Source organism: Rhagoletis pomonella, unplaced genomic scaffold (assembly GCF_013731165.1).
Source record: "Rhagoletis pomonella isolate Grant_MI unplaced genomic scaffold, Rhpom_1.0 Rhpom_scaffold_00001, whole genome shotgun sequence".
Taxonomy (NCBI): Eukaryota; Metazoa; Arthropoda; class Insecta; order Diptera; family Tephritidae; genus Rhagoletis; species Rhagoletis pomonella.
The window spans coordinates 93,168,484-93,180,057 of NW_023458555.1; the positions used below are offsets into that span (position 1 = coordinate 93,168,484).

Genomic DNA, 11,574 nt, shown 5'->3' on the forward strand with positions numbered 1-11,574 from the left:
TTAAAAAAATTTGTATGTTAAGAAGTGTATCTTAAAATATCTGCCTTGACATTTATATTAAAAGAGTAAAATATGTAAATATATCTACATAAACTTTCCCGTGAATATCATCAAAGCATTGGTCTTGAAGGGAATCTATGTATGCATGCATGCATATGAGCAAATTAAAAATTCGATACAATTTACAGTGGAAAAGTACAGTTTTTGTATAGATTATAGATTATTTCCAGACACTGTGGGGAACTAAGCAAAATGGCCTAGTGTATGTCGCAAATATTCAAATACATAATACACCAACCGATAATTTTATATATTCATTAAAATATAATTTGTCATCAGTCTGAAATAAAAAAAAATTATAAATCGGAAGTGTAAAATAGTATTGTGTTATTAATTCAAAAATAAAAAGTTTCATTTCACTGACGAAGGGGGGATCATCCCCGCCCCCCCTGGCTACGCCACTGCATAGTAAATATTTAATAAGTATTGCAGAATATTTTAATCTTGTTGCAATGCATACTTTACGGTTGGATCTAAATTTGTACATCACCCGGCGAACAACCGAACCTATAGCTCTGTTTTCGTATTATCCAGTATGACACTATCCAGTAACTTGCCAGTAACCAAATTTCGGAGAGTAAGCCAATATTTACTCCCAAGGAGAGAAATATGCAACAAAGAACGAAAACGCAAAACCAGCAAGAAGTTGCAATTTTTATGAAGAGCTGATTAATTTGTTATTTTCCGAAGCGGTCTTCTAAGAAAAATAGTATTTCCCATCTTACTATATATTAAATTCGGATTATTTACTCAACTGCAATAATATGGGCCATTTCCCAATTGCCTAGATTAGTATCAACCAGGCTTTGAGCAAATGGCCCTAAAAGTCCCACGAACCAATTTTTTGTTAGCGCCGTTTTACCACCTCTGGTTAATACTACTCCCAAGCTAAACATCGTCATCGACGTTACCGACTCCATGCATGTAACATTGAGTCGGTGAAGTCGATAACAATGTTTAGCGGAGGATTAGTGCAAACTAGAGATGGTGAAAACGGACCTTAGTATGAATTGCACTAAGCATCATACTATCAGGAGGTTTTCTTTCTGGCAAATAGTTACTAGTAAAAATTTATCCAGTAAAAATCCAGAAAAACTTGCAAGTTCAGCCGTAGTTCTTGCTCTCTCAATTTCCCCTCTTTTGCTAGTTTCTTGCAAGATTTCGCGTACGAAAACGCCATCCACAAAACCCAGTAACATTTTACTGGTTTTTACTGCATAGTGCGTACAAAAACCGGGATTATATGTAAATCTCTGATAGGCAGCCAGAAGCCTCGACGCTATTTATTATACGGGCAGGGACCGAAAATTACAGTTATTTTTAAGCCGTTCAACTTGCCTTAATGTTTTTTAAATCCGAAATAAAAGTCCTTTCCGGATAACAAACAAATCGCTTATAAAAATTAAACAAATTCGGTACAAACAAAAATAACGAATGATTTATATTTTTTGTTTTTATAATCTAATACAATAGAAATTCATATACCTGACCAAGGTTCCCTATGGTAATTAAATAAAAAATTTTATTGAAATATTTTTCAATAGGCGGATTTCATAGTTTAGACATTTCAGCTTTAAAGCTATTTTAGTCCTCTTTTATTTGATACCAAACTTTTTTAATTTGGATAAGCAGTTTGTTTATTATTATTAGGAAAGGACTTTTATTTAGGTCTTAAAAAATATTTAGCCAAGTTTATATGTTAAAAAAAACAACTATTATTTTCGGCCCCTGGCTACTGGTGTAAATAGAATGCGATGCTAAGTAGAAACACAAACGATTTTAGGGTCAATGTCCCTTTGCCAATTCTTTTTATGTCCTTCAAGTTGAACAGAAAATTGAAGTGAAAATGCGTTTAAGTCCAATTTGCTTTCTTAAAGATTTTCTTGGTTCCAGCAGTATTGGCCAACACCTTAAAAAGCTCGATATGCAGCAAAAGTTCCAAAAATACTGCGTTTGATTGTGAAAAGGGCTTCACATGCCAATAAATTTTGACAATTTGAAAATTTCATCATTTTGAATTTGTTTGCTATTATTTTCACCGCAATTGTATCTCTTACTTTGTTTTTATGGTTTTGTGAACTATATGTCTACGTACATACATATTTTTGTATAAATTAAAAAGGGTTGGCATGAAATAAACGAAATTTATCATAAGTTTATAACTAATCTGAACATTACTTCGTTGAAATGGATCACCTTGTAATATATGGTTAGCAGTTGGGCTTTTAAGGAAAATTCTTTATTTCTCATTTGTCCCGTTAAATTTTTGTAAATCCCGTGGGAAAAAACTGGCAAATCTAGTGTACATACGAAATAGAAATGCTTCTATTTTCATCTGACATGCATATAGAATCATCTGGGTTTGGTTTATTTCCTTCTTAAAGAACGTATTTTTAAATTATTAATAAGACTCTGAAATTGATAGACAGATGTAATTGCATATGTATCGAAAAAGTAACGTTTACAGTTGCAAATACATATCGTGTAAAAACTCTTTTAGAAATCTCGTTTATATTAACTGCTCTACTGCTACTGCTTGTTCAGTAGGTCTTGGTATGAAAAAAGTGCTACATTACTTATATCAAAACTTCTCCGTATTAAATATTACCTTTCCATGCATTTAATCTTTTCTCCGTGGTTATTATCATGTCGATATTTAAGATCGTGGCATCAGATCGTCCTTTCAAGTTGAAAGCATAAATTGCTAATACATATGGGTGTCCGGGGGTCAAAGCTGAGAGAGTGAAACTGGGATACGTAGAAGTTACGTTCGCATACAGTTCCTGGAAGTACAAAAAATTAATTACTTTGACAATATCAAATATCTTTCGTATTTTTTAAGGTTCGGTTAATGTTTTCGAAACACCTCAATGTGTAAAACCAGTAACCACTGTCAAGAAATTTATTAAAATGACGTCCACCGTTCGCTACGTTTTATCTTAAGTAGAAATACTACACGGGCTTTTGGCTATAATGTTATCGGATCTAAACCAGATTAGTATGGGACCAACTCTGAGACACTACCTTTCCGCTAAAAGAATTGTCGAAATCGGTTGACGTGATCCAAAGTTATGCGGTAACATAGATAAAAAAGAAACAAGTAAGAAAGTCTAAGTTCGGGCGGAGCCGAACATTAAATACCCGGCGCAAGTATTAAATATATGTTCTCCACCTTTCCGAAAGCTACCGCTACATGATAAGCGGGTGTATAAATTGTAAGTAAACTAGCATCCTTAAGTTTGGAAATATTGAAATTTAAAACATTTCTGAAATTTACCTTTATATGAGAAGCGGCCGTAATTTTAGTCCGATTTCAACAATTTTCAACGGTTTGCTTTTATGTGGCAAGCACAATAACCATACCGAGTTTGGTAGAAGTTGCTAGAACGGTAAACGAGATATATATATGTGATCATAAGTGGGCGGTGCCACGCCCATTTTCCAAAATTTTATCATAAACGTATTTCCTGGTAAAGAATTGTTGCAACCATCAATTTTGAATAAATTAGCTTTAATATTTACTGATTTATCGAGGATTTCGTATTTCTCAAAATTACCGTTATATGGATGTGGGCGTGGTTATTGTCCCATTTTAAAAATTTTCGGCCATTTGGTATGCTGTACCAGGGTCAACAACTAACTGTACCAAGTTTGAAAGAAATTGGTGCAGCGGTTACCAAGAAATACACATGTAACTATAAGTGGGCGTGGCTACGCCCATTTTCCAAAAATTTTTAATATTCTTATTTTTCGTCTAAAAGGTATTCTAAATGTCAATTTTGAGCGAATTATCTTTAGTAGTTACTAAAATATGGCAGTTTTCGTATTTCTGAAAATTACCGTTATATAGGAGGTAGGCGTGGTTATTGTCCGATTTCGCCCATTTTCAATACCATCCGTCCTACGCCCAAATGGAAATAGCGTCAACAATACTTAAAGTATGTCGATTCATAGAAAAAAAATGTTGTTCTTACACGGTGGGCAGGAAGCGAAGATAGGTTGCATAAAAATGTCGACAAAATCTGAAAGCAGGGTTGTATTTGTTGATATCTTAAGGTTAAGAATCCGCTTAAATTGAAATCCTAGCTGCTCCTGTTTTAAAGATATCCACATTTTATATACTTCTGATAGGATATACATATTTGCAAAAGAGGAAGGCGTACTTCTCGATAATTAGAGCATATTTATACGAAAAGAAATCTCATACAAATCTGTTCCCCTTTTTTAACTCACTAAAACGGAACAAATCAATGTGAAACATTTTAATTTTTTCCTACCGAAAGAATAATTGATCGAGATTTATTGGGCGCTACCGGTATACAACTTAGATAAAACACCACAATTACCATTTTCTGTAGCGTGAACTCTCTCATTAGAAACACTTTCAATATCGCAATGTATGTATGTATGTATACAATATTGTATGCTATATAATACGGTAGTAATTTTTTATTAAAGGTTTGTTGCTATAAGCAAGTAGCGCAGGCAAGTCGCACTGCGCTTGTGCAAGAAATAAAAATGCTCTAACTTAGGCCAACGGTACTCCTCATAATAAGTAAATAAATTCAAAGCTTGTATGAGATTTATTTTGGTATTTATGTACTCTTCTTTCAGGAAATAATGACTGTTGTACATCCAGAACACAAATGCGATCATAAAGAAAATCGCATGAAAGTATGCGCTTTGTGTGTAGGGCTGCCAGACGTCCCGGTTTTCCCGGACATGTCCCGGTTTTAGACTATTTGTCCCGATGTCCCGGTCCAACCTTAAAATGTCCCGGGTTTCATTTAAATGTCCCGGTTTTCGATTTGATTGCACAAATTTTGCTTAAAAATGACTACGCTGAGAGAAAAAACGCGTTGTAATATTAATAAAAATTGTATGAATTTACTGGGGGAAATAACGCATAGTAAACATGAATATTTTTTATTTGATTATCGTTTTGAAATGTTCGTACTTAAAAACAATACTTTCATACCACGCACACGTGGTGTTGAATCAAACTGAACATTTGAATGCACATTTACATGTCCGGCTGTAGGTGAGTGCACGAAGATGCTTGCCACAATTTGCTAATTTCCAGAGCGTCAGGGTTCAAATCCCATTACAGACAGCATGGAATTTAAATACATTTTTTTTTAACTTAATTATGAAAAAGCATCCGTTAAGTGCAAAGCGCTTCATTTTAATATTGGCGTATTTCAATTGAATATTTCTATACTAAATACTAAAATTTGTATACTTAAATTATTACGAGTTGGGTTGGTGCTCTTTCATATGCGATTTTTTTTTTAAATGTAGCACGTTTTGCATAAGCAATAGTTGATGATTAATATAAGTATGTACCTAAATACGTTAAAATGACATGCACAGAATTTTACAATTATAGCAAAAGCCAGAAGTTTTGAAACAAGCTCACAGCAACGAAACAAATGACTGATATTTTAATGTTACCTTGTATTTATTTTTTTTTTTCGTGAAACCTAGATTACTTATAAGTACCGTGCCGTACAAAATTATTGGCTCGGAGACACTTTCATCTGATCACAATTTCTAATCAGATCTTTTAGAAAAATGTTTAAAATGTAGCTTTTGAGCCAATTAGTAAAGTGCAAGTCTGAAGTTACCAGAAAATTTCGTTGATTTTTTGCAATTATTTATTTTTTGCTGACAGTGTCTTCCACATACAAAAAAATGTCGAACATAGTTTGTATGGAAGAAACTTTCAGTAAAAACAATACCAAATATATTGCCTCGTTCAAAGCCATGAGCAAAATCGTGAATACATGGTTTTCCGCAAAACAAGCGGATCTTAGTAATTTTGATAAAAATCTTAACGAACTCCGGACAGCTTTGACAAGTACTGGAATTTCTCAAACTGTCAAAATCCATTTTATCCTTAAACATTTAAAGCAATCTATTTCATTCTTCAATAACGATAGTTTAGGATTATGGTTCGAGCAGGCCGGGAAGTCAGTTCATAGGGAATTCATTAAATTCTGGGATAGATTCAAAATAAATATGGTTGATAAACCAATTTTTGTGAGTCGCCTGAAGAAAACTGTAATGACATTTTCATTCCAGCATATATAAAAACTTAACTAAATAATAAAATATTTAAATACTAAAATGTGTGACTATATTATATGGTAAGCCAACAAAAAAAATAAAAGGAAACAAAAAACAAATATAAAAAAATAAAGCAAGAAAAAAATATAAACAAATAAAACCAAAAAAAGAACAAAGAGGTGCAAAGTAAGTTGCCTCTACGTGGTGCGCCTTGGAAACGATTGAAACCGGCTAAAAACTTACATAAACTTATATTTTCACACAATATATATACACACATTTACTCACACATACATTGTTGAATATTTAATGCACAAGGATGTTTTTCTCTTTCGCAAAAGTCGGTCCTATCATAACTATGTAAAATGTTGATATCTTTAAAACAGGAGCAGCTAGGATTTCAATTCAAAGGGATTCTTAACCTAAAAATATCAACAAATACAACCCTGCTTTCAGTTTTTGTCGACATTTTTATGCAACCTATCTTTGCTTCCTGCCCACCGTGCTTATAAGCAGTGCCCCGTAAGTGTTTTTTTTTTAATAGATGAAAAAGGTTATTGTCAAATCCTCAGTGTTGTGATATTAATCCACACACAATCATGAACTACTACCAATTGATTTTATTAAAAAAATTTTAATTACGAATATGTAAAAACACGATGCGAAAAACTAAACGCCTGCGCACAGATGGAATACGAGAAATATTTGAAGAAAGAGTGTAGAAGTGATACATAACTTGCAAAACATGTTTCGTTTCCACAAAAATAAAGCGAACACTATTAAATTGAAGAAACAGTCCATGTCCAAAAACCCCGGAGGAACACTGAAAGAATTCTGTGTTTTAAGTTAGCATATTTTGAACGAATTCGGAATGTCTAATGTGGAAATGAAACCAACCTTTCTATAAGGAAACAATTGTAGAAAAAGAATTCCTTTACACTGTATTCATGTCTCCGCCAGAAATATGTGACGACATTATTTAAAAGCAGCTAAGGAGAATGACGACACTATTTATTAGATGGCACATTCAACGAGCCAATGTGCCAAAATGCGGGTATAAACAATTATTGATTATTTAATATCGGAACCGAGATCATATAAGTTAATTGATTGGTTTTCACAAACTTTTGAAACACAAATTATATGCTTTTTTACTGCAGACAAGTTGTTGCCCCAAAACCCAGCAGAAATCTTCCAATCAGGGCTGTCAACTATCCTTAGTTATGAGGTGCCATATTGAGGATAAAAAAGTACCAAAATATGCCAAAAGATGTGTCACTCCTTTTAATCATTCACATTTAGCAATAAAATAAAGCCACATTTTCCAAACAAAAGTGCAATGATAAAATAAGATAAACCAGTTGAATAGCCTTTATAAATTAGAAAATTTTAGTTGAGAAAAAGAAGTGCACGCAAAGGATTTCACAAAAATGTATTGAAATGTTATTTTTTTTACAAAAGTGCCATTTTGGAACTTTGTGCCAAATTGAAAAATTAAGTGCCATTTGAAGTAAAATAAGGACAAATGGCACGGTTTGAGCCAAGTTGGCATCCCTGATTCCAATAACTTACAAACATAAAAATGTGAAATATCGAGGGCTTGAATTCATTAATACCCTCTATCTGCAATTTGCACAAAAACTAATTTGTGATTTTAGAAACCATCTGGGAGTTATTACCTGTCGTTATGTAAGGTTACATTAATATCACCGCGAAGCTAGCCAAATTTAATGTTTGAAAGAGAAATAATGTCAATGGATTTTATTTCGTTTTTAAAAAGGTAATAATGTCCACCTGGTGCGAAATAAAGTCAATTGACCTTATTTCCGTTGATATAATTACCCGTCACCCGTATATGATCTTACAAAAACGTCAATGGAAGTACTAAGTATGTAGTGGAAAATATTCAATTGTACTTTTTCATAATTAAGATAAAAGCAATAAAAAAATTAAAAATTTTAATTTGCATGTTGCCTGCAATGGAACTCGAACCCTGACCCTCTGGAAATAAAAACATTAGGGATGGGTAGTGCGGGGTTGAAATTAGATTTTTCTCGAAATTCGCGCATTGCCCAACCATTCGATTATTCGATACGAAATTTGGTGGTGCAAATTCGAAAAAAATACAAAAAAAAATTAAAAGATTGTAGGAATGATAACTCAAATCGAAAAGGAGACTTAGTTGAACTTATATTAAAGTGATTAACTATCCATAACGCTCTTCTTAGCTTCACAACCAGAAATAAATAATATATTTAAAAATAAATAAATATATCAGAAAAAATTCCAAAATTTAGCAAGTGTAGCATATTGAAACTAATTGTTTGGGACTTATAACGTGATTTTATTAATTTTTCTTGCTCTACAAAGCAAAAGAAATTTGTACATACTTCACGTTACATACACTGAGAAAAAATCAACCAAAAATTGGTTAATATTACCAAGTTCGAACTTGAAAACGAATCAATTATTTGGTAATGTTAACGACACTTCGGTTTACTTTAACCAAACTTTTGGTTGTAAATTTTTACGTTTGAATACGCTTATGTTCTGCACTTCGCAGATCCTTTTTCATAATCTGGAGTTACAAACCAAAAATTTTTATTTTCGTTCCAACACGTTGGAATTTGAACCCGCATTTTCTGAAAGCTAGCAAATAACAGCAGGCATATCTGCACTCTCAGCTACAGTCGCTTTATAAATGTGTCTTCAAATGTTCAGGTTAGGTTAGGTTAGTAGGACGTGTGTGGAATAATCCATACTTTCACTCGGAGACAGAATTGCTTATTGTGGGTGCCCTCTTTTAGTGTGGAGACATGTACCTATATCGAAAGAGTACCTGTAAGTCATTATTTTACTGAACCAGTAACTATCCCTCATGAAGCCGAGGAGATCCAACAGTTCCATTTCTGCTACTTCGCCCAGACTGTTAAAAAAGCGTGAACCAAAGTACTTCAGTCGCTTCGTCTTTAGACCTGGAAATCGACACAGATAGTGGTCAATTGACTCTTCCTCATCATGGCAGCCTCTGCGGAAAGTACTCGTTGGTATTTTCGACCGTTGGAGCATTCGTGCTATAGCACAGTGTCCTGTGATGATGCCGGTAAGGCCTCTTACCGAAGATCGATTGAATTTCAGTATGTCCCTTGTATTTTTCCTACTCAACCGCGGCCATAATAATCTTGTGGTCTCACAGTCATCCCGTTTGTTTCACAAGTCATTCGCCACGGCCAGGGTGTACTCATTAATTTTCCTAACATGATCGCTATTGCTATGTCCGGGAACCTAGCATAGAGTGACGTCGATACGGCTCAGCGATGCCAGTGTGGTGCGACATTTCCATACAATACTCGATTTCAATATTAGATTCTGTTGCTTTCAGTGCTGCCTGACTGTCGACAAAAATAGTGGCTTTGTCTTCTGGAACTCTACTACTGAGTAGAAGACTAGCTCCCTATAGCGTAGATCTCCGCTTGGAAGACATTGCAGTTCAAATGTTCAACTTGAATCAATTTCCATTGTTGCTTGATTTGGTTTTGCACTTCACAGATGCTTTTTCGTATTAAGAAAAACCAAAAACAGAAAAATACAAATTAAACATACTGTTACGATTATCCTTGAAACATTGAGGGATTATCCAAATATACTCGGGCTCGTATCGCTGGATTGTTAAATAAATGCTAACGATGACCGAATTGTAGTACAATTAACTTTATTGTACAACAAACAATTTACAATACTTGCTAATACAGTAAAAAAACTTTACAATACTTGTTAAAGCAATAACAACGCTTTCCTACTTGTTAACACAATTAAACTTATAGCTTGCTTATTCGCAACTCAATTCTCCGCTCACTTTACTTGTAGCTTGCTGACTTGTAACTCACTCACCTCGCGGTGGCGGCGCCCTTATATACCTGCGCTGGCACTTATGGCAACTCTAGAACATTCTGAAGTTTATCGCTCATTCTCTTTCTCTCGCTGTTCGCAGTGTTCATCCAACTTGACGTTTCTCTTTGTGGAACATTCTACGTCATTCTTCGAACATTCTGCCTATTTCTCGTTGTTCGCTTTGTGTTGCCGCAGTATTCGCCACAATACATATGTGTTGCGCATGACGGTGTTCGTACTCGAACCTTCTGGAAGCCAACAAATAACAGCAAACACTTGCACGTTCAGCTACATCCAGGCATATGCATTTATTTTCAAATGTTCAACTTGAATCACATTTCTTACAATCGGTTTATTAACCATGAAAAAGCAAACAATAACTTGGTTGAAAACCATATTGTGCTTTTGGCTCATTGTACTTATGTAATCATACGTAGGTTTGTTTATACTTATACAACGAATAAAAAAGTCTTACATTTAACGTCAACTACATTATACAGTAATCTAGATAGACAATACAAAAAATGTAAATATGCTTATTTGACAATTCGTTTGAATGTATTGGTAAATTAAATCCAATTTTAATATTTTCTTATAGTTAAAAATATTTTCAAGTCACATAGAATAAAATAACGAGAAAAACCAAATTCCAAGCAAATAGGCGTGAAGTGTAAGTGGTTATGACCGGATGCAGTTCCTACACAAATCATACCCGTGTTCCGAACACATCTTTCAGTGAATAATGGTGGGCTGACTTTGGAAAACTTAAGGGGAAGAACAAGCACTTACTAACCTTAAAGGTAGAACCCTCTCATTTTCAAATAAACCACTCTTATAGCGGAGACAGACAGGCTGAGTTAACTTGAATTAAGTGGCTGTAACAACACATGGGTATGTAGGTGGCGGTAGATTCACCTAAATACAAAAAAAACAACAATGGAAGCACAACCAAGGAACAAAATACTATTCGAAAACAAAATTGGAGGAAGCAGACACCCTTCTAATAAACGTGCTTGCCGACGAGCTTGGCAAGACCTTCTAAGCCAAACGATTTGGATGATCCCCCCATAAAAACACTTCTCCTACCTCACTATGTAGCAAAACTAAAAATTTAACACATGATTTCATCGCTACAACTACATAAATTTTCGAATACGGAATAAAGCGAGAAGAATGATCATATCCTTAGTATTCGAAAAAATAAAAAAACATGAGATATTTATGATAAAAACTTATCAACTGGGTACCAACTTTGGATACAATAAACAACTGTCTACGTCTGATATTCTCGTAGTTTATTTTTGTTAAGATTTCTACCTGGTGTGGGGCGCACACAAGTGCTTTTTTTAAGAAGTTTTACTTCTATCACGTGTACGATGTTGCACTCGTGCTATTAAACTAATGCTTATTTCTCAAGTAGTTTTGCCCAGTGGCAATTTATACATATGTATGTAAGTAGTAGCGGCACATTGGGTGAACTAAATGCATTCATACATACATATTTATGTACAACTGTAGGTAATATTGTACGCGTCTTTCCAGGTTGGTTAAGTG

At 34.1% G+C, this 11,574-nt stretch overlaps 1 protein-coding gene across 1 annotated transcript in view; it reads right to left on the minus strand.

The window, feature by feature from the left end:
- LOC118748881 overlaps window positions 1-11,574 on the minus strand; it is a 349,864-nt gene that overhangs the window by 122,699 nt on the left and 215,591 nt on the right. The window contains exon 3 of the mRNA XM_036483606.1: window positions 2,669-2,843. Within this exon, the coding sequence (XP_036339499.1) occupies window positions 2,669-2,843 (175 nt within the window). The remainder of the gene's footprint in view (window positions 1-2,668; window positions 2,844-11,574) is intronic.